This window comes from Epinephelus lanceolatus, chromosome 12 (assembly GCF_041903045.1).
Source record: "Epinephelus lanceolatus isolate andai-2023 chromosome 12, ASM4190304v1, whole genome shotgun sequence".
NCBI lineage: Eukaryota > Metazoa > Chordata > Actinopteri > Perciformes > Serranidae > Epinephelus > Epinephelus lanceolatus.
In genome coordinates this window covers 768,058-790,558 of record NC_135745.1, presented here as the reverse complement: position 1 = coordinate 790,558, position 22,501 = coordinate 768,058, and the positions used below count along the sequence as shown (strand labels likewise).

Here is a 22,501-nt window from a genome sequence, read left to right as displayed (position 1 = left end):
AATTTCCCCTCGGGGATCAATAAAGTACTTCTGATTCTGATTCTGATTACTCTATATATGCTTCCTTTAGGTAACATCATTAGAAATCACTCTATAAACTTCCATTGTTATGCGGATGATACTCAGTTGTATTTATCGATGAAGCCAGAAGAAAGTAATCAATTAACTAAACTCCATAACTGCCTTAAAGAAACTAAAAATTTGGATGAGCACCAATTTCCTGATGTTAAATTCAGACAAAACTGAAGTTATTGTTCTTGGCCCCAAACAACTCAGAGACTCTTTATCTGATGACATAGTTTCTCTAGATGGCATTGCTCTGGCCTCTAGCACTACCGTAAGAAACCTTGGAGTAATATTTGATCAAGATTTGTCTTTTAATTCTCATTTAAAACAAACCTCACGGACTGCATTTTTTCATCTGCGTAATATTGCGAAAATTAGGCCTATCCTGACCCGAAAAGATGCAGAAAAATTGGTCCACGCTTTTGTTACCTCTAGGCTGGATTACTGTAACTCTCTATTATCAGGTAGCTCTAGTAAGTCCTTAAAAACTCTCCAGCTAATTCAGAATGCAGCAGCACGTGTACTAACAGGAACTAAGAAACAAGATCATATTTCTCCTGTTTTAGCTTCTCTGCACTGGCTCCCTGTAAGATCCAGAATTGAATTTAAAATCCTACTGTTAACTTATAAAGCTCTAAATGGTCAAGCTCCGTCATATCTAAGAGAGCTCATAGCGGCATATTATCCCACCAGAACACTGCGCTCTGCGAACGCAGGGTTACTCGTGGTCCCTAAAGTCTCTAAAAGTAGATCAGGATCTAGAGCCTTCAGCTATCAGGCTCCTCTCCTGTGGAATCATCTTCCTGTTACGGTCCGGGAGGCAGACACCGTCTCCACATTTAAGACTAGACTTAAGACTTTCCTCTTTGATAAAGCTTATAGTTAGGGCCAGCTCAGGCTTGCCCTGTACCAGCCCCTAGTTAGGCTGACTTAGGCCTAGTCTGCCGGAGGACCCCCCTATAATACACCGGGCACGTTCTCTTCTTCTCTCTCTCTCTCTCTCTCTCTCTCTCTCTCTCTCTCTCTCTCTCTCTCGTATTCTATTACTGCATCTTGCTAACTTGGCCATTCTGGATGTCACTAACTCGGCTTCTTCTCCGGAGCCTTTGTGCTCCACTGTCTCTCAGATTAACTCATATCGCAGCGGTGCCTGGATAGCGTGACGTGTGTGGTTGTGCTGCTGCCGTGGTCCTGCCAGATGCCTCCTGCTGCTGCTGCCATCATTAGTCATACTTCTACTGTTATTATACCCATTTGACTATTGTCACACATGTATACTGCCAGATATTAATACATACTTTCAACATATTGTACCACAGTAGCCAGAACTATAACTATAATATTATTACTTTCAATAATGTTGTTGTAAGCTACTGTCATTACCTGCATCTCTCTCTCTGTCTCTCTCTCTCTCATTGTGTCATGCGGATTACTCTTAATTTATTATGCTGATCTGTTCTGTACGACATCTATTGCACGTCTGTCCGTCCTGGAAGAGGGATCCCTCCTCAGTTGCTCTTCCTGAGGTTACTACCAGTTTTTTTTCCCCGTTAAAGGGTTTTTTTGGGGGAGTTTTTCCTTATCCGCTGCGAGGGTCCAAAGGACAGAGGGATGTCGTATGCTGTAAAGCCCTGTGAGGCAAATTGTGATTTGTGATATTGGGCTTTATAAATAAAATTGATTGATTGATTGATTTGAGCTCACCCATAGTTAGTTGACTTGCATGCCAATCTGTTTGTTGTGCTAACCTTATTTTATGTTGCTATGGCTAAAAGTTTCCAGGTGGAACTCACGCTTGTGAAATTTGATTTATTAACTGCATCAATATCCATACTGTATATTCTGCATGCATCAAACCGTGAACCCCTGTACCATGACAGCACGGCACAAATACACAAACTGTTACAGTCCTGGTTGTCATCATGTGACCCAGCTATAGAACTCTGGTCATGTGATATGAAGACTGAGAGTTTAAAGTGCTGGAAAAAAACCTAGTGAGTGGACCAAACTACCATTTTAGAGGTCAAGAATAAATATTCATCTTTATTTTATATTTCTCAAATGTGCTAATTAATCAAACTATTAAAATAACTAAAAACATATATTATAACATACAGTATAAACTGTCTACAATCATTTTGGTGGAGCACTACAGCTTCCATATACAACATTTTCACAAAGAAATGAAGAGAAATGCTAAATGACTGAAGAAAATAACTATCTCCAATATTGACTGCTGCTAAACCTTTATGTTCAATCAAAAAAGAAAAAAAAGTCTCAGTGAGAATTCATTAGGATCCAAAGCTAAGCTGTAGAGGAATATTTTAGTGATTGTCTGCTGTGTCTGACTGACCCAGAAGTGAGCCATAGTGTTGACCTCCATTGTCTTCTCAATCAGGGAATCAGGAGCATCCATGAACTTCTTTCCTGTCACAATTCCAGCATTGTTGACCAGAATACTGACGTCACCCACCTCTCGCTTCACCTGCACATAGCAAAGGAAAATGTCTGTCATAAATGATGACATTTAATATATTCCCAAGGGCAGACACATCTCCCAAATATGCACATTTCTGCTTGAAATGTTACGAAGTGTTGAAAAATGACTCGTATGACTTAAGGTCAATTCACAGCCTTTTGCCCTCACAGCCTTTCGCAGGTTTTTTATTGAAGACACAGTAAGTAAGTAAGTAAGTTTTATTTATATAGCACTTCTCACAGAGAGGACTCACAATGTGCTTCACAAGATAAAATACAAAAAATACAATAACAGAAACAATGCAAAACACACAAAAACAAATAAAAAGTAAAGTGCAGCGAAATACAGAGATGATACAATGGACAATTAATGGAACGCATGCCTAAACAGATGTGTTTTTAACTGCTTTTTAAAAATGTCCACGGAAGAGGCCGCTCTCAGCTCATGAGGTAGTGCATTCCACCATTTCGGTGCAACAGCCTTAAAGGCTCTATCACCTTTCGTCTTTAATCTTGTGTGAGGGACAGTAAGTAGGTGGCCTTCAGCGGACCGCAGTGACCTGACAGGACAGTGAAAGGACACCAGATCCGTCAAGTATGCAGGTGCTTGACCATGGAGGGCTCTGTAAGTGATGGTTAGAATCTTGTGCTGGATCCTGAAATTAACAGGGAGCCAGTGCAGGGATGCCAGGACTGGAGTGATGTGAGTGAACTTATGAGATCTGGACAGAAGCCTGGCGGCAGTGTTCTGAACTAGTTGGAGGTGGTCTAATGAAGTTTTATTGAGACAGGTGAAAAGAGAATTACAGTAATCCACACGTGAGGAAATAAAAGCATGGATGATCATTTCTAGCTCAGAATAAGTTAACATGGATCTGAGTTTGGAAATGTTTTTGAGGTGGAAAAAGCAGGAGCGAGTGACAGTTTTGATGTGGTCATCGAAGAGCATGGCCTGATCAAATGTGACCCCAAGGTTTCTCAACTTGGGGCGCACATTTGCACTGAGGGACCCTAAGCAGCTGGCCACTTTGGATGCTGAGGCGTCAGGTGCAATAATTAAAATCTCAGTTTTAGCTGCGTTCATCAACTGAAGGGAGTTAGAAGACATCCAGTCCTTAATTACATTCATACAATCGTAAAGTGAGTCAATTCTATCGGTCCTATCAGGGTTAAAAGAAAAATATAACTGGAGGTCATCTGCATACATATGGTATGAGATACCTTCAAAATTGCTGATGACATCTCTGAGAGGGAGCATGTATAGCGTAAAGAGGATAGGCCCAAGCACTGAACCTTGGGGCACCCCGCAAGAAAGGGCGGCAAACTCTGATTTATGAGGGCCAACAGCTACAGAAAAGGATCGATCAGACAGATAGGATTTAAACCAATGAAGGGCGGTCCCTGAGATGCCTACCCTGTCCCTCAGCCTGTCTAAAAGGATGTGGTGATCAACAGTGCCAAAGGCTGCACTGAGATCAAGCAGAACCAGGATAGTGGATTTACCGGCATCGGAGGCCATCATGATGTCATTGGAGACCCTGAGAAGAGCAGTTTCTGTGGAATGTAACTGACGGTAACCGGACTGAAATTTATCTAAGATATTGTAACTGTTCAACGCTGTCACTAACTGGTTTGCAACTGCTTTTTCTAGAATCTTAGATACAAAGGGCAACTTGGAAATGGGCCGGTAGTTACTAAGAACATCGGGGTCCAGATTGGGCTTTTTGAGAAGCGGCTGAACAACTGCTTGCTTGAAATGGTGACGGGACACGACCAGAAACCAGTGAGCTATTGATTATGGAGAGCAGAGATGGACCAATAGTGCTGAAAACATTTTTCAGCAAAGTTGTGGGCAGGATATCCAGCGGACTAGAAGAGATCTTCATAGTGCACACAAGATCTGCTAAGTCTTGTAAGGAGACAGGTGAGAAATTATCAATACTTGACTGTTGTTTGGGAGGATCAGGAAGGGAGGAGGAGGAGGGTGTTATACTGGCCTTGATACTGGCAACCCTATTCACAAAATACATTAAAAAATTGCTGCAGTCCTCATCAGAGGACACAGGTAGAGCAGGCGGTTGCGCACCAGTAATGCTACTTATAGTGTCAAAAATGACCCTGGGATTTCTCTTGTTGGAGATTATGAGATTTTTAAAATAAGAGGCTCTGGCCACCCTAACAACAGAATTGAATTCAGCTAACAGTTCTTAAAAATAAAGACGAAGTACATGAAGCTTGGTTGATTTCCACAAGCGCTCAGCTCTCCGACATTTACGACAAAGGCAGCGGATCTCGTCGTTCAGCCAGGGAGTGGGATTAGCTGCGGGGATAGTTTGAGGCTTTAAAGGAGCAATCTTATCAAGAATAGCAGAGCAGTGTGAGTTAAAAGTTAAAACTTTGGAGTCAACGTCAACATTAATACTAGCAGGCTGCGCCACACTGTTAAAAGCGAATGAGAATTTCTCAGCCGAGAGGTTACTTAACATACAGGTGAGTTTTGTACGCTTGCTGGTTGAACAATCAGAAATAATAGACAAATTAAACAGGATGCAGTTGTGATCAGTGACGGGCAGCTCTTCAGAGACGATACAATCAATGTCCAAACCAAGTGTAAAAACAAGGTCCAACGTGTTTCCCTTAATGTGTGTCAGGCCATTAACATGTTGCACAAAATGAAAAGATTTGGTGAGATTTATCAAATTATTAGCAAAGGAGTTTGTGGTGTCATTTACAGGCACATTAAAATTCCCAAGCATTAAAATTCTTTGAAATTTAGTGATGAAAGCCAAAAAGTCACTGAATTCAGCCAGAAAGGTGCCATTAATACCAGGAGGGCGATAAATTAAAATACAGTAAAACGGGTTAGAGCGGCCACCTTTAGAAATAAGCAGTTCAAATGAGGTAAAAGTTCCACAATTCACTCTCCTCGAGGAGAAACTGTCTTTGTACAACAAAGCAAGGCCACCACCGCGGCCAGTGGTCCTTGGGGCACATATGAATGCGCAAACAGGTGGGCATAGCTCCTTCATGGACACATAATCTTCATCCCTTTGCCAGGTCTCGGTGAAAAACATAAAATCTAAATCTCTAGCGATGAAAAAATCATTCAGCGTGAATGATTTGTTATTGATCGAGCGAGCAGCTTAAGAGACTTGGGACCAGCTTTGCAGACAGATGATTGTGACAGTGGTTGCAGATACCAGAAATTGTGGGTTGTGTGGTTTTGACTTTTGTGATGTCTGTTGTTCATTACTACGGGTATGAAGGTGGGAGTTTGTGGGACGGTAGAGACTAGCCCAGTAGTTGGGGCAACAGGAAAGCAGGAGGGATTGTCTGTAGAGGTTAGTGGCAGCTGGAGCCTGTAGGGGGAGCTGCAGGAGGCAATGTCTATAGAATGCTCCGTAGAAGAAGAGGCAGGCACTGAGAAGGGGGTGTGGCACGTAAACAGTCACGCATGTGTGAGTGGCGTTGTGTGTACGGTATGCTGTATGTTGGCTGCTAACACGCGGCTTCCTAACTTGCTCGGGTGAAGTCCGTCATGTCGATAAAAGGAGGGGCAGTTCCAAAATAAGTTAAAATTGTCTATGAAATAAAACCCGTGGATATTGCAGGCGGTTCAGAGCCAAGACTGGAGTTGAAGGAGCCGACTGAACCGCTCTGCGCCAAGGCCGAGTGTGGGAAGAGGGCCACTGATGAAGATTGACATCCCGCAGTCTTTAAAGGCAGAAAACAGACTGTTAAAATCGCTCTTTAGCAGCTCAGACTGACCCCGGACCACAACGTTGGTTCCGATGTGCAAGATCAGACGTTTAATGGAGTGTGGAAATGATTGCAGTAGGTCCGGGAGTTTATCTCTGATTTTTGTGACAGTGGCTCCTGGAAAACAGTGGGTGGTGGAATTAAAAAAGCGAATGTTCCTGGTTATGGAGTCACCCACTATGGCGGTGGTTGGGGGGAACAGTGGCTGAGGACGAGGGGGCGAGTGCCGCTGCTCTGTGGGGACTGTTTGCGGAGTGTGAGGAGAGGTCACAACCTCAGCGGTGGCTGGGGGCTCACACGACCCTTCACGGCATGGTAGACCGCTGGAGCGTCTCACCCTGAGAGCAGCCGGCAGTGAATCAGTCGAAGGGCAAACAGGAGGAGAATGGACAGTTTGCAGCAGAGGGAATTCCTCAACAGGGAATTCCTCAACACTCAAGATGTTATATCTGTTCTCCAGTTGGAGCTCACAAGGTGGAGCATGTATCGGGCTGGACCTCGCTCGCTTTTTTCCATGTACTGTGGACCATGGCTCTTGGTTGGGAGTGGAGTTGTTAGTTCTGAACCTCGGATTTGGACTGAAGGTGAAAGTAGCTAAAGTTGCACTGCTGCTCGCCCATTTAGGCTTGGCCCCCAGCAGCCGCCACGGGTCCTCCGCCGGAGGATGTGGGGCTGCAACTGAGGAGGCTGGCCTGGATGTCGCTGTGGCGGCTGGATCATCAGCTCGGAGCTGAGGAGCCGAGGCTGACCGCTCAGCTGGGGCCAAGCCAGTGGGGTTGGGATCTGCTGTATCCATGGAGCACTTTTTAAATCGTCTTGATAGGCCATATAAAACCGGACTTATGATAAATAATAAACGCCATGATTTTCCTGAATATTTTTGTCACGTTTGATCCACATTTGATGCAGGAAGAAACGGTAAAAGCGGGCCGTTCGGCCCGACGAAAGTGCTGAAGGCAACAGCAAAAAAACAAAAAAAAAAACGACACCCCCTTTCCTATTGGTTGAAAAATGCACCACGTCAACCAATCACAAAATTGTATGGCAACACACATCATTTGTTCCTGAGGAAGAGGGGGAAGTTGTGGGAGTGACGGCAGCGAGAGAGACTGCGATCGCGATCACAGATAGAGTTGGGATTTGTGACGTTTAGCGTGTTTGGAGTGTATACTTAGTGTGTGGTGTAGTGTGTTTTGGAAGAGGAGAGAGGAAAATGAGCCTCCAACGACCGCATTGAGCGGTACTCGGAGGTCCGCACAGAGGAGCGGACGGTGTGGCAGGGCATGCCCACCAGGTCCGGATCTCCGTTTGCTCAGGCAGCAGAGCCACACAGTGTGTGTCACTCCTCCTGTTGTCCTACTGTTGTGTCCTCCTCCTGTAGTGTGTTGTGGTGGACAGGAACTGTTTTTCAGAGTGGCACAAATAATTTGTGTAAAATCACGTAGGAGAAAAGCAAGCACTCTCAAAATAAATCCCCTAGAAAGGTGCATGGCCAAAAACAGCGACAAACACAGACATTTTGACAGAAAGTCTTCTTCTATGAAAAAGACTTTCTGTCAAAATGTCTGTGTTTCTGGTACTGCCACCCAAGTTGGTTTATTAAATTTACCAAAAGGACATTTGTGAGTGCTGGCATTTTTCCCTTTGACAAATAATTTGTGTGACATCTGATTGTTTTGTAAATAGTTGTTCAAAAAACGCCTGAGGCATTGCTTGCATTTTAATGTAAATAGTTATATATAACATTGTTGTTTGCTAAATTAGGACATATGTTTTTGAAGTTTACAATTTATATTTTTATTCTAAGTTACACAAATGGTTCGTTAGACATGTTTGTGGTTTTCACAGTAAAAAATCTAACTTTTTCCTACTCGGATTTTATGTTTTTTATGTGATTTTAGGTCCAGTGTGTTAATACAGTATGAAAAAATGAAAAAATAACTGTAAAGTCACACAGGTGAGGTTGTGCTGAAAAGAATGATACCAAACAAGGCAAGGTAAACAGTTTTTTTAAGGTGAAATTTAAAGGTAAAATGAAAACTAGTCAAAAACGGCCAATTACCCCCTAGACCCCATAGGGTTAAGAGACTTAGATTTTAAAATAACATTAACATTAATTAAGAGACAAAATCATTTTTTTTAGTTTATAATGTGAAGAATTGTAAAAGGTCCCTGTTACGAGGTAGTTTAGACATCGACAGTGACAATGTGTTGGTGACTGTTTGCATCAAAATTTCGTATAGCCCACTTAATGTGATGATCTGAGTGACTGGGAAACCTATTCAGATGGAAATATTCACCAGTTCAGAAGGAATGAAAAGGTTCATGGTAATGCTAATTATGTGTTTGAGCTCTCTCACCTTCCAAGATAAACAGGACCACATTATGTCGCGTTAGTGAAAGTACTTCACTCCTTTTCAGTTAAACTCTGCAGGCTACGTGCAGCTTCACTGTCGTTGCGGCTACATGTAAGGATGAAATGCCAATTTCAGCCTGTGATCTCTCACTAACTGACTGACAGCCTCATCGAAGTGACATTTTACAATACTTCATATTTCAAACTAACGAAATTCATTAGTGACATTTTACAATTCTTCCACTGTTGTGTCTCCCTCCATCCGTCTCTCCCTCAATCACCTTTCCCCCATCTGATTCTCTGTCACTTATGTCCTGAAGCATCTCCAGAGCTTGTTCGACATTCTTCCATTTTCTCTGGTTCATAATTAGGCTACACGATCCAAATCCCTCTCTATTCCTCTTTCCTGTCTGTCTGTCTGTCTGTCTGTCTGTCAAAACTAGCTTGCATTTCACAGAGAAATGTTAGAGTTTTATTGTGACCAATTTACAAGCATTTGGAAATAGCAGGGGGGGTAAAAATGACTCCTTTGCAGTTCTAGTGTTAATAAATTGTAATAAAGATTTTGTCACAAATTCCTCTTGCATCAGATCTTGTTTAGACATAGAGCGACAGACCAATGAGGTGAAGCCGTGCTGCGTGAGGGAGGCAGAGCATGTACAGAGCGTTGTACAATCCCAACGTCAAAATGATAATTAAAAAAGAAAATATCTTTGTAATCATTTCCAAGGCATGGTTGGGCGGTATGACAAAATTTTCATATCACATTTTTAAAAAATATCATATCGGTTTCACGGTATTTGACGGTATTTTGCTCATGTTCAGCCCACCTGACATGCTCCTGTGTTATGCTATGGCCTATTCAAGTGCCGGAATTTGTTATTAACGTGACAACGCCTGAACGCAACACAGGCTCCACTCCATTAGTGCCGTGCTCGGACTCAGGACGGGTCAGCTTCGGTCAGGAAAATGTGGCCTGAGCCGTGCTCTAGTGTGCTCACCTGTGTATGTGTGTGTGTGTGTGTGCGCGCTCGCGCATCCGGGCGAAACTCCGCCGTGCACGATACAGAGAGCAGAGGAGAACTGTAAACAGCGGAGCGCCGCTGCTGGCTGCATATAGGGGGAACACTGCTCTTTTTGGTATGAGTTCTTCTGGGTCGTCTTGTGCAGTTGCATCGCTTTCAGGACTCTCCGTCAGCTATTCTCGCCTCTAAACTTTTCTCTATTCTCTCATTCTCGCCGGCTCTAGCGTGCCTGTGGTGTGCAGCTGTGAAATGGGTACCCACTGAAACACTTTCCCGCCGCGCACGTTCCAGACGTTGTTTGGGCTATTCACCAGTATTGCGGAAAATGAAAAATTCATATCATAACGACAATAAATACCGGTTTTCGGTACGAACCGGTATACCGCCCAGCCCTAATTTCCAATATTCACAAGCTGTTTATCTTACGAAAGATTCTGCTTCAGTCCATATTTGTTGGCGTGTAGTCTTTGAAAAACAACATTTTTGCTGAGGTTAAAAAAATCCTCGTCTTTCGCACATTCTGTAAACAGAGTGGGGTGGTCTAACAGCAATCTAACAGCACCATAAATTACATTTCCATACACGATATTACTATATCTATTACAATATGACATTATCATCATTACCACTGCAGATAAACTCAGCCACCAAGACTAATGATTCAAACGCAGTTTTGTTCTTGCAGTACTATCACTCGGTTCCCAGCCATATATATATGGCATATATATGGCCATATATATTAATTTTAATGCAATTCTTTTGAATAACAAAACGCTGAAGCATAATATTTATGACCTATGACATGGTAGCCTGATAATCATTAAATATGCTCTGTGTGGGAAGCTCTCTCAGTAATAAGAGGCGCAGTAAACCTCTTCAGCTTCCACACTGCTCCTCCTGGTGGATGGACAGACCATTGCAACTGGTTTCTACAAATTGAATTTAGGGGCCTAACCAGTCAGCCCCATGTTCTCTACGTCATCCCGGGGAATCTCATTAGAGCTACGAGCCCGGCCAGGTGACGACAGGGACCTGTCACGGATCGGTCAGGGCTCCACCACGGGCCAAAAAGAAATTTGAAGAGGCTGCATCTCTATGTGTGTGTGATTTTCTGCCGTTTCCAGAACGCTTAGCTTCATCTTACTTGGCGTTTTACCACACTTTGTTCTGCCAACGACATCTTTTTCCCCATCACAATGTTTCTCCATCAGATTGTTTGCCAGGTCACTCTGTTCTAAGACATCTCCCCAGAGTGAGACCATTCAGGGTTGCTCAATTTTAGTAAACATGTTTTGTTTCTAACTTGACCTTTAGGGTCAAGTATTTATAGGCCTTTTCGCCACCACACCAGCAGAAGACTGCTGAACCCATGGACTTGGGTTGTTGGCACCGTACATGAAATGTCTTAACACCAACTTTGAACACCTATACTAAGCAGGCACTAGCCCCTTTTACACTGCCAGATTTTCCGCAAATGTTGGGCCGTTTTGCCAGCAAGCTGCGAGCGTTTGGACACACAGAGCCAGACTGGCGAGTTTATCAAAGGTGCCCAATTTTCCACCGCATAGGGTAGTCATATTGGAGGAACCATTTTAGTTTAAAAAGACGAAGGCAGCCTTCTGCAATGGGAGGGGCTGTTGAAGACTTGTGGGAGGAGCTGCTGATGACGCCGTATGTGCGACCCACTGGCGGTGGATAAACAGGAAACAGCTGATAGCAGGAATTAGCGAGCAGCTAGTAGCAAGAGGGAAACGCAAACCTGACAGACACTGTAAAGATGAGCAACTGAGGAGACAAGGAATTGCACGCCCTCCTCACCCTTGCAAACGAAGAGGCCATTAACCGTCAGATGACAGGAACGGTGAAGAACGGGCTGACTTACGAGAGAATTGCAGGGGAACTGACTAGCCGCGGCTTCCCTCCCACATCACTGTTTACATCACACGTTGAGCTATATGTTTGGTAACTTGCTCATGCCCCGAATTGCCCCAAAAAAGGTGCATTCTGTATAAACAAAAGTAGGTAGGCAGCATTTTGCTACACTCCCCAATTTTGTTTTTATACTGCCAGTGCTGAAAGAAGACTGATTGGGCTTTCTTGCAAATTTGCACAATTCCTGTTTAAAAAGGGCTTATGATTGATATGCTCATTCTAGTTTGGAATAATGATAACATGTCTGTAGCTCAGTCACTAAGTGCAACCCCCTTTAAAGGTTAAAAGGCAAAAGAATGTGTCTCCATTGGCATCATACCCTGAAAACCCAACACATAGAGAAATTAATGACAAACTGGACCTGCAAGTATGCACCTGTCTATTGACAATTTGCAGCATCTCCAGGAACGTGGGTCAAAAGCTCAGAAATCCAGAGAGGCCCAAGTTAAGGGTCACACATACAGTAGCCTATGTTATTTGGCCCTGTATCCACAGTGATGTAAAGTCTTCAAATTTAGAACAGAAAGTCCTTTGAAGGCTGAAGATTTTACACGTCTTTATTTCTAATCAGCACTGAAGACACCAGCCAAGCATTTCAGTGGAAGCAAGAAAAGCTGAGCTTTAAGAACACTATGATGTAAGTCTGGTTTGCATCTCATATTGGTGCGGATGTTTCCAGCTGCCTCTCTGTCAGCACTACCAAATTTGTGCAACATCTAGGCTCTTATGTCTATTTTGCAAGTGTTGGTAGTGTTTTTTTGTGATTGGCTTTGTGCGGTGGTGGCATGTGGCTGTGTGTTTCCTCATCAGTATGAGGAAAAACTCACCAGTCTGTCAAAAACTGTCAAACTCTCCTCCTGCTGACATCTGAGAGCTACCTGCTAGCTGCCAGGTTGAGGTTTTCAAATATAAGTATCAGTAAACATTAAGGAAAAGATTGAGAAGATGGGCACCAGCTGAACTAGCATCCTGCTAGCTATTGTACTCCATCAGTGCTCCATATCTGATGGAGCACCGTGCTCCATATCTGATGGAGAACCGTGCTCCATCAGTTTCCAACAAAATATCAGGAACTGTATTATCCTTTGATTGACTGAAACTTGGCTAAATCCTGGAAAGCGCCATTCAACCAGGTGACTCTTTTTCTACATGCCGATCTGACAGAGCAGAGGACTCCGGTAAGAGAAGGAGAGGAGAGGAGGCATGTGCTTTACGGTGAATAAGCACTGGTGTGATGGTGGGAATGTGAGGTGCTGTCACTGCTACACACTGTTCGGAGGTGGCTGCAGTGTGTTTTCAGGAAAAGCAAACACGCGGATCATCTTGTTGAGGTCAGAAACCATGGATTACCAGAACCATCTGGAAACATGGACGATTATAAAGCAGCAGCCAACAATCAAAGAAAAATATAATAAATACTAAAAAAGACTAAATAAATAAATGTTTTATAGATGTTTGGTTGACTGATTGATGGATGGATGGATGGATGGATTGATTGATTCACAAAATTAATGTTGAATAGGGTTGGGTCGGTTCTCGGTAATACCAATTCGGTTCGGTACTCCGTCTTGGACCAGGGTTTTTTTTTTTGTTTTTTGTTTTTTTTTTGAGACCGACCAGACCATATACGTCATTTTACAGCCTGTGTCTGCCTCTTCGCCAAGCGCACAGCGAGCAGGAGAGAGAGGGGGGTGGGGGTGGGGCGGGGATTGAGGTAGGGGTTGCGAGTGTGCATGCACCGAGCCATCTACTGCAGCCTGGAGTTTGTTTAACAGTGACAGGGAGTCGATAATGGCAGACAATTTAGTCTCAAAGAAATCAAAGAATGCGCCAATATGGCAACACTTTGGCTGTGAGCCAGACGAAGGAGGCAACCCTTGTTTGCACTGATTGAGTAAGCTAAACCTGCAAACTTATTTGTAAGGAATAAAAGAAACAACGTGTTATTGTCACTCTGTTGTCCTATGGTCGTTTTTTATTTTAAATGAGTCAATTACGCCCCCAAGTGGTGAAAATCCAGTATTACCAACTTGATGCGGTTTTTCACAAAAACTGACCGTTTGTTTTTTTTTCTCATACCGACCCAACCCTAATGTTGAGTGGCAGCTTACATGACCTGCCGCTGTCACTGTTTGTCATTTCAACTGTTTTCAACAATGACGATCAACTAGAAAGGAGAAGCTTCTACCTGAAAAACCTGTACACAAGACAAAGAGAGGAAATGTGGTGTTTGTGTGTTCTGCATGTTTGTGTTTTATCCTTTGCACTGTGAATTTTAACTGATGACTCCTGATGGCTCTGTCTCTTACTTCTAGCTTGATCTAAAATTAGCATTCCTCTCGACCCTAGGGCATACAAACAGCTCCTACTAAACACAGGTAGGAGACGAAGAATGTGCTTGACACTGACAGGGTTTTTCACACTGATCTCTTGCAGAATTAATGTTGGCTGGAAGGCAAAGGATTTTGTTAGCCCTTTAACAGTAAACTTGTCAGGCAGAGACACATGATACACTGAAGAATCGGTTTTATGTATTCATTTTGACTTATTCATAGGAAATTAACGATTACTGGTAAAATGATAAACCGCGGTAAAATACCCAACTGTTAGTATTACCGTTTCAAATTTTAATTATCATCAAAACCGTGTTTGATTACCGTACTTTGAAAAACTCACAGTGATACTGCTCACTGCCTGGAAAAGCAGCAACAGTCCCTCAGACACAGACGCGCATGCTCAGTTTGCAATGTTTGGCCTCTGAAAACATGGCGGAAGGCACCGAAGGCACCTGCAAATTATATTAAAATATATGAACCCTGTGTAATGTTTCTGTATTGTCTGCAGTCTGTTCCCACCACACCTCACACTGTTTAGCCGCAGCTTAGTTTTTATTTTTTTTTAATTTCACAGTCGTTAAATCTCTGACTCAGTTGGGATGAAACAAGTGGCTTTGTGCTTTCGGCCACTGAATATCACGTTATCTGCAATCCACTGATGTTGTCTTTCGGTGCTTACCGTGAATGCACCTCTCTCAGGCTGAACATACTCTGAGTTGATTGAACTAATGCTGATCAGCTGTTCTGGAACCGAAAACTCAGAGTTTCCCAGCTCAGGTTTAGTCAACCCGGAGATTGGGATTAAGCTCAGAGTTTGTTGAGCCTGCTTCCTGAAATAGGGCCCAGCTCTCTATGTTAACCTGGCTCTAGCTGCCCAGTCCCCGCCCACATTTAGTCTTCGTTTACACAACTGTCATCCCTCCCCTGCCTCAGGGGCACACACACACACACACGCACAAGCACACGCACACACACGTTCATACAAAAGCATTCACTCACCCACAGAGACTGCTACATTCAAATCCGCACACACACACACACACACACACACATTCATACAAAAGCATTCACTCACCCACAGAGACAAATACTTTTCTGGATCTGAATGGAGCAACCAATCAACCGATCAATCAATCAATCAAGCAAATTATTGTCACATGGAATTATAAAAGGTGCAACTCCAGTGAAATGTGATCCCATCAGCTCCTTTAATTTTGCACTGTGATATAGTCCTTTTTTCATGACTAACTGGTTGACTGCAGCTTTATAATTGGCCACGTTTGAGGATGGTTCTAGTAATTCATGGTTTCTGGTTGTGGAATGATGTTACTGTCCGCACATCCTAACCACAACAAGACGGCCGCATGGTCGCTGAAACTGAAGGGTCCATGTCATTGGTCCGACAGCACATTGGTCCGACATCCCATTAGTCCAACTGTCCGCGGTGCTGAATGGCTCTCAGCGGGCGTATTTCTACCTTAATGGTGCGCCGGGGACTTGAGGCAGAGCAGGCTGACGGTTTATGTGTTTGTCACTTTATGTGTTTGAAGAAGCAAAAGCAAAGTTTGATGGAAATTTAGCTAAATTTATTGAACAACTCATCAGGACAGCCTCAGCGTGTGATGCAGTGTAGACGTCTAGTGCTTTTATCATGAAAGGTAAGAACAGAAGAAGTGAAGCTGTAATGCCTTTGACAGTATGGGAGGAAATAAAGAGTTGGCTGTCTTGGTTCAGTATACAGAGCCTCCGTGTTATTGTTTTATTACTTTCATAAATATGAGCACACCTCATAACCGTCAGCTACATATTAGCAGCTAGCAGCAGACCAACGGCAAGTGATAGTTTAGTGGATAAGCTGATGTCCTGTACAATAGACAGTGCTGCAAACCTAGAAACACTCAAGGAGGTCAGATTTATAGCACCTTTTAGACCTGTGTAAAAACACATACACAGTGTTTGTTTGCATGCGAGTGGATGGGTATAAACTCTGACACAGACAGCAGAGTAGTGAACCGTAAACGGCAGCAGGGAATGATATGTGAAAATACTTTTTCAATCAGTGGCTTAATCACATTGTCACTGTTACATTATTAGGGAAAAATAGGGCGCATCCCGGGGACAGTAAAGCATCATCAACATGAGTGAATACGGTATCTGCTGTCGCAGCAAATGTTGCCACGCAACACTGCTGCCCTTTACACCAAGCAACAGCAACGCACAAAAATTCAGAGATCCTGAGATGAGGGCAAGCGGGCAGGCAGACAGGTGTCAGATCTGTGCAGAGTAGGGCTGTCAAAATTGCTCAAAAATGACGTTCGAATATTCCTTCTAAAAATAACTCATAGGTTCGAACCATTCAAATTTTTTTTTTTCGCATTATGTCCACAAGAGGGCAAACTAATACAAGGAAACATACTTGTATATGTATTAATACAAGGAAACATAACTATTTGTAGGTATTTTTATTTCAATATACCTTACATTACATACCTACACATTAAAATACATAAAACAATTATCTATAACATTACGTTATAAACAAACGCGGACCTCTCGCTCGCCCCCCCCTCTCTGACCCATCAGGCCACACCGCCTGCAGAAGTGCTGCGAATAGCCTTGAAGCACCTCGAAGCGAAGCCAGTTTCCTTTCGGCACCCATGTTAACCGATTGTGTCATCCACACCAGCTGCGCCGCGCAGCTCCGTGGCCGGCTCGCGCCCTGCAGCAATCGTTTCGGTGTCTGGTCTATTTTCTGTGCAAGACGCGAGCGAATGTGTCAAGCGGGGTGACGGAGACAACAGCTGGGAGCAGAACCGCTTGTCGACCAGCATGGAGAAATGCGCGTCTGATGTGAACAGAAGTGCTCCGGCTTGCGCGAGAATTTCGGTGCGCTGCGCATCGCAGCACTTGCAGTGCTTTCAGTGCAGCAGCCCAGGCCAACGCCCACTCGCAAAGAGGACAGCTGCAGTGGTGGGGTTTTTTTCTCCATAATCGAATATCAATTTTCACATTCGAAGGTCCATTTTTTTTTTCAAATTCGAATTTAGAACATTCGTTGACAGCCCTAGTGCAGAGCACTGGTAAAAAAAAAACAATGACTGATCACTGACAGTCTGATGATAACATCCAAACCACAAGTTTCACTCTCAGTAGATTCTGAAGAAGTAGATTTCAGAAGAAAAAATTCAAAAAAGTAAGTCACACTGCACCACTGTTACTATGATTTCAAAAAATGGGAAAAATAATAGGGTGAGTTCCTGGATGCTTGATAGTGAATTTACAGCATCCTTTCAGATTTGATTGCGTCAGAGACACAGGATGGCTTGCATAATCACTGAGGATGTAGCTCGCTCTCTAAAATTGAAAGTTAAACCTATTTTTTCTGTGGAAAAAAAAAAAACGTTATCAGAGTTTTACAAAAAGCTTCAGCAAATTTTCTTAACCTTATGATATGTCAATTACTGTTACATGTATACTCAGTGTGGGACGCTCACCCCCTCAGAACAGCTGTCAGGTGCAGTAAACTGCTTCAGCTTCCATAATCGCTGATTCTTCTGGTGAATAGATAAGTCATTGCAAGTGCTTTCCACACATGGTGCTGAGGAGTGTTACGAGTCAACCCTGCATTCACAACATTATCGCAGGGAATCTGATTCCGGTGAAGGACCCACCCAGCGGGAATCCATATTTTAGGTGGCTGCATCTGTAGCAGCTTTGTTTTTTTTTTTAAGAAAATACACTACCTATAGCAACATGATAAGCCTATAGTGCATGAGAGCTGTGTTCATAAGCTGGTTTGGAAATCTTTCTGCCAACAAAAGCTTTAAAATCACTTATATTATGTATGTATGTACCCGTTTTTTTAGGTTTTCAGTGAACCATACCTGGTCAGCCACTCTGTACACCTCGTTCTTGTCACTGCAGTCACACAGATAGTAGTGGACTCTGCTGGCTCCGCTTTGTTTAGCCAATCTAGCTGTTTCTTTCATCCCCTCCTGGTTAATATCCCACAACACCAGCACAGTGCCAAGAGCTGCAAACTCCTGAGCCATGAGACGACCGATCCCGCTACCTGCCCCTGTGATCAGCACCACCTCACCAGCTATGTTCTTCCTCTTAATGGGTACAAAGAGGTGGATGAAGGATTCCACACTGTACCACATGGACAGCAGGAGGACTTGGATTGTTTCCAGGAAGAAATTCATGATGGACCTGGGAAGTGAGAAAGAAGAAGACAAAGAACACATGATTGGAGAGAAACAGAATGGGACAGCAGGGCAAATTCAAGTAACAAGTTTAAATATTTGCATTAAAGATGCAACAACTGTGAAACTCTGGACCATCATCGACAACTATATATCATACTGTACAACTACTGATATTTTGTTGTTGTTTACTCAACAAAAAATGAACACAGAGGCATTCATAAGGACAGCTATGTAGCTAGAAGTTACGAGGACTAGGGCTGGGCGGTATACTGGTTCATAATGAAAACCAGTATTTATTTTCGTTATGTTATGAATTTTTCATATACCTCAATACCAGTGAATAGCCCAAACAACGTCCGGAACCTGCACGGCGGGAAAGTGTTTCAGCAGGGACCCATTTCACCGCTGCACACCACAGGCGAGCGGCGAGAGTGAAAGCATAGAGAAAAGTTTAGAGGCGAGAATGGCTGCCGGAGAGTCCTGAAAGTGACGACCCAGAAAAACTCGTACCAAAAAAAAGCAGTGTTCCCCCTATATGCAGCTAGCAGCAGCACACCACTGTTTACAATTCTCCTCTGCTCTCTGTTTCGCCCTGAAACCTAACCCTTATGTTAAAAGCTTTAGTGCAGCTTCTCCCCATTGATTTGATGTTTTATTACTTGTGTATGTGTGTGTGTGTGTGTGTACATATATATATATATATATATATATATATATATATATATACATATATATATATATATATATATATATATGCATGCTTTTTATTATATTTTATATATATTTTTTATATTTCACCTTTTCATGAATTTTAGTGTGTACTTTAAATTATTTTTTTATAGCACTTATTTATTCATGGTGGCTGCATTTTATTTAAATATGAAATTAACTCTTCCTTTTTTAGATTATCTATCGATTAATTAATTAATTATTTACTCTATTCAATTATTATTAATTTTTTTAATTATTCTATTTTTTTATTTATTAACTCATTCATTTTTTTCTGTTGCATTATGATTTTATGCCAGCTTTTTGCCCGCAGTCCCTACTAACCTCTACTGTTTTAATTAACTTCCTTTGAAAATCTGGGGTGAGCTATTTTTATTCACAATATTTATCAACCAGAGCAAGTTTTATATTGGGGGTTGGAATTTTAAGAATTGCATGTTTTAAGATTACCTACTTATATTTTATGAATTTTCATGAACTTTTATTATTCCCTTTCCTGATTTTTATTGGTTTGATTTGACAAGATATGCTGCTGTGAAGTGTGAGCGAAGTTCAGTCAGTCAGTCAGCGTGCAGGTGCAGGAAAAGTGTTGAGAGCGGCTGCGGCTCATTAAATGCAGCGGCGCAGCGCTACATGATGCGCAATGGTTGCTCTCCCCCACGCTGACGTTGAAGCCTGTCTATCTGGTACTATTATTTTGGGACATGAATGATTGGTTGACTTTAAGTGATTAAAGATACTGTATTTGAGCCAGGGAAGCCAGACTGCTGAGGCACACGGGGGAGCATCATTTTTTCTCCCTTCCATTTAAAAAAAAAACAACTCGGGTTCAGTCAGGCTCGGACCCAGTGATGTATGTGATGATGTCGGGCCGGGCCGGTTTCGGGCTTCAAGTCCCTCGGGTCATTTCGGTTTCAGGTTGAATTTTTGGGCCCGTTGAGAACTCTAGCCTAATCTACTTTGCATTTTACAAATTTTAGCAGGGCTTTTAAGGACACATTTGGTTTTTAACAAAAAATCATTTGAAGTATCTAGTGGATACATATAGCCCCCGAGAGCCTGTGCCCCCTGGAGTGCTCTCTTCAGAGCACTGCATTTTTATCCTAACCTAACCCACACACACACACACACACACACACACATACACATACACACACACACACACAGGTAAGCACACTAGAGCACAGCTCGGGCCACATTTTCCTGACTGAAGCCGACCCGTCCCAAGTCCGAACACGGCACTTATGGAGCAGAGCCTGTGTTGCGTTCAGGCGTTGTCACATAAATAATAAATTCCGGCCCTTGAATAAGCCATAGCACAACACGGCAGCATGTCAAATGGGCCGAACACGAGCAAAATACCATCAAATACCGTGAAACCAATATGATTTTTAAAAAAAAACTGTGATATGAAAATTTTCTCATACCGCCCAGCCCTAATGAGGACAACGGGATTTGTCATTTTACAAACACAGGTGTGAACAATTTTGCGGTTTAAGAACACATTATGAATCTGATGTGGACTTTTCTTACGACTTTTCACAAAAGCAAATTTAAGAAAAAACTTAGGAAGATATTGGTGAATGAGACCCATTGAAACTAAGAGCATTGCAATTGGACATAGCAAAGGAGCATGCATCCTGTTCTACAAAACTGAAAAAAAAGCTAATGTTTTTTTTTTTTCAACCAATGTAAAAACTAGCCTTATAATATAAAAACAACGTACTAATCAGTCCCTCCAGAAATACACAATAATTAACGCAAATTCAAAGAAAGTCCCCAATATTTGCGGGGCCTTGCAATTTTTCAAAAGTCCTGCGATTTTTCCATGTTTTTCCGCATTTTCCGGCCGACCAGAAGTCACCGCACGACGTCATTTGAAACGTCATCAGACGCGTCATCAAATGTGCTGATGGCACTGCAGTATGGAGAAATGCTCTGCACTGACATAAGAATTTGCACTATTTAAATGCATACAATATGTATTGAATGTATTAAAATGTTATGTTTACAGAGGGTGTAGCTTACATGTTGTTTTACAGTCACATTGTCTGGTTTGGGAGCTACAATATTCACTCAGGATTTTTTGCAACATTATTGGAGTCCATGTTTTGAAACTAATTAAACAAAACTAAAGAGGAGAACTATAAAAAACTTTTGCAGCTATTTTTTGTAATATTCAGTATGATTATTATATCAAGAGATTACATGGGCTTATTGTTTTGGAGGTAGTAATTTAAAAAAATAAAAATCACATTTTTTTTCTCCTGTTGTCATTAGCCACAATTTTTGTCATTTGCCGCAATTTTCTGCAAATAATTAAAAAAAAAAATCACATAAAAATGCTGCATTTTTTATTGAATTTTTAACAACATTGGCCGCAAATTCAAGGTTTTTTTGCCGTGAGATCCTGGAGGGACTGACAAGCTACACCAAAAGCCATCACAATATGCAAAACACCTCTGCAAACACTCAGGAGCACTTATAATTTGTTAAAATATTATTTTGAATATATAATGTTATTATGAAGCAATGTTCATAATTGTGTTAATTTAATCTAATAGAAATGATACCTGCAAAGGCTCAAAACTGTAAGAAAATAAAATGTTATTTGTTATGTTAATGTAACATAATGTTATCTGTTATATAACAGATAACATTATGGGGTAACAGAATGTAATTGTTGTCCTATACGATGAAATTGTAATCCAGTATGACATAACTCAGTTTTAACTTTAATCAGGGAGTTGTTTTGGCTACCCATAGAAATCTGTGACCTTGAATTTTAACTTCCAAGTATGTAAATTTATATTGAACTAGTCCATACCCATTGAGTACAGCATACCATACCATGGCTTAGTCATACCAAAAATTACAAAAAACAACAACATTTCAGCCACAGGGGGAGCCACAGCGATCGATCGATCGCATTTTAGCCATTTTTAAGCATTTTTCTGTTGTTATAGTGCCACCCAATTGCCAATCAGAGTTAAATTTCTCCAGTCACCTTGAGGCGTCCTGTTCTACATATCTACCAAGTTTAGTAAAAATCGATATGGCGGTTAGGCCTAGATAAGAAATTAGCTCTCTAGCACCCCCATTTTGTTTGATCGGGTCAATAATGGAGGGGTCCCCTCAGATTATGTGTGGTCATATGCCTACAAAGTTGTGTGGTGATCAGTGAAACCCTTGAAATGTTATACACCTTTATGTGATGAGCCACGCCCTCTGCAATATTCATTGCCTTATAGAAGCTCAGTTTTAGTAAGTTTTCCAACTTTTGCTAAGAGGGAACTTTAGATATTGGTCCCTAGATTATGTTCACCAAGTTTCATGCAGATCGGTCAAACTTCCTGGGAAGAGATCGATTTTAAGTGTTTTTCAAAAAATTCAAAATGGCAGAAAATCTATATAACAAGAAGTTATGGGTCCTTGAGGCAAATTAGTTCCTCATGAGGAGAGGCATCTCTGTGCAAAGTTTCATGTCTCTACAACATACGGGGCATGTGATATGCCCATTCAAATTTTGCAATTTCATTCGGTTGCTATAGAACCCCCCTTTGGCCAATTGATGTAATATTGCTTGTCAGTGCAATCGTCAGTGAGGAGAAA

General features: G+C 42.2%; 1 protein-coding gene across 6 annotated transcripts in view; it reads right to left on the bottom strand.

Moving 5' to 3' along the window:
• The window catches only part of LOC117272043 (epidermal retinol dehydrogenase 2-like), a 202,936-nt gene that overhangs the window by 170,392 nt on the left and 10,043 nt on the right, over positions 1-22,501 (bottom strand). For 4 of the 6 annotated variants that reach the window (XM_078172860.1, XM_078172861.1, XM_033650748.2 and 1 more), the window contains 2 exons: positions 17,837-18,164; positions 2,420-2,551 (listed from right to left, as the gene is read on the bottom strand). In XM_078172860.1, the coding sequence (XP_078028986.1) occupies positions 2,420-2,551; positions 17,837-18,157 (453 nt within the window). In that variant the 5' untranslated portion in view covers positions 18,158-18,164. The remainder of the gene's footprint in view (positions 1-2,419; positions 2,552-17,836; positions 18,165-22,501) is intronic. The other 2 variants (XM_078172862.1, XM_078172863.1) reach the window with 1 other exon arrangement.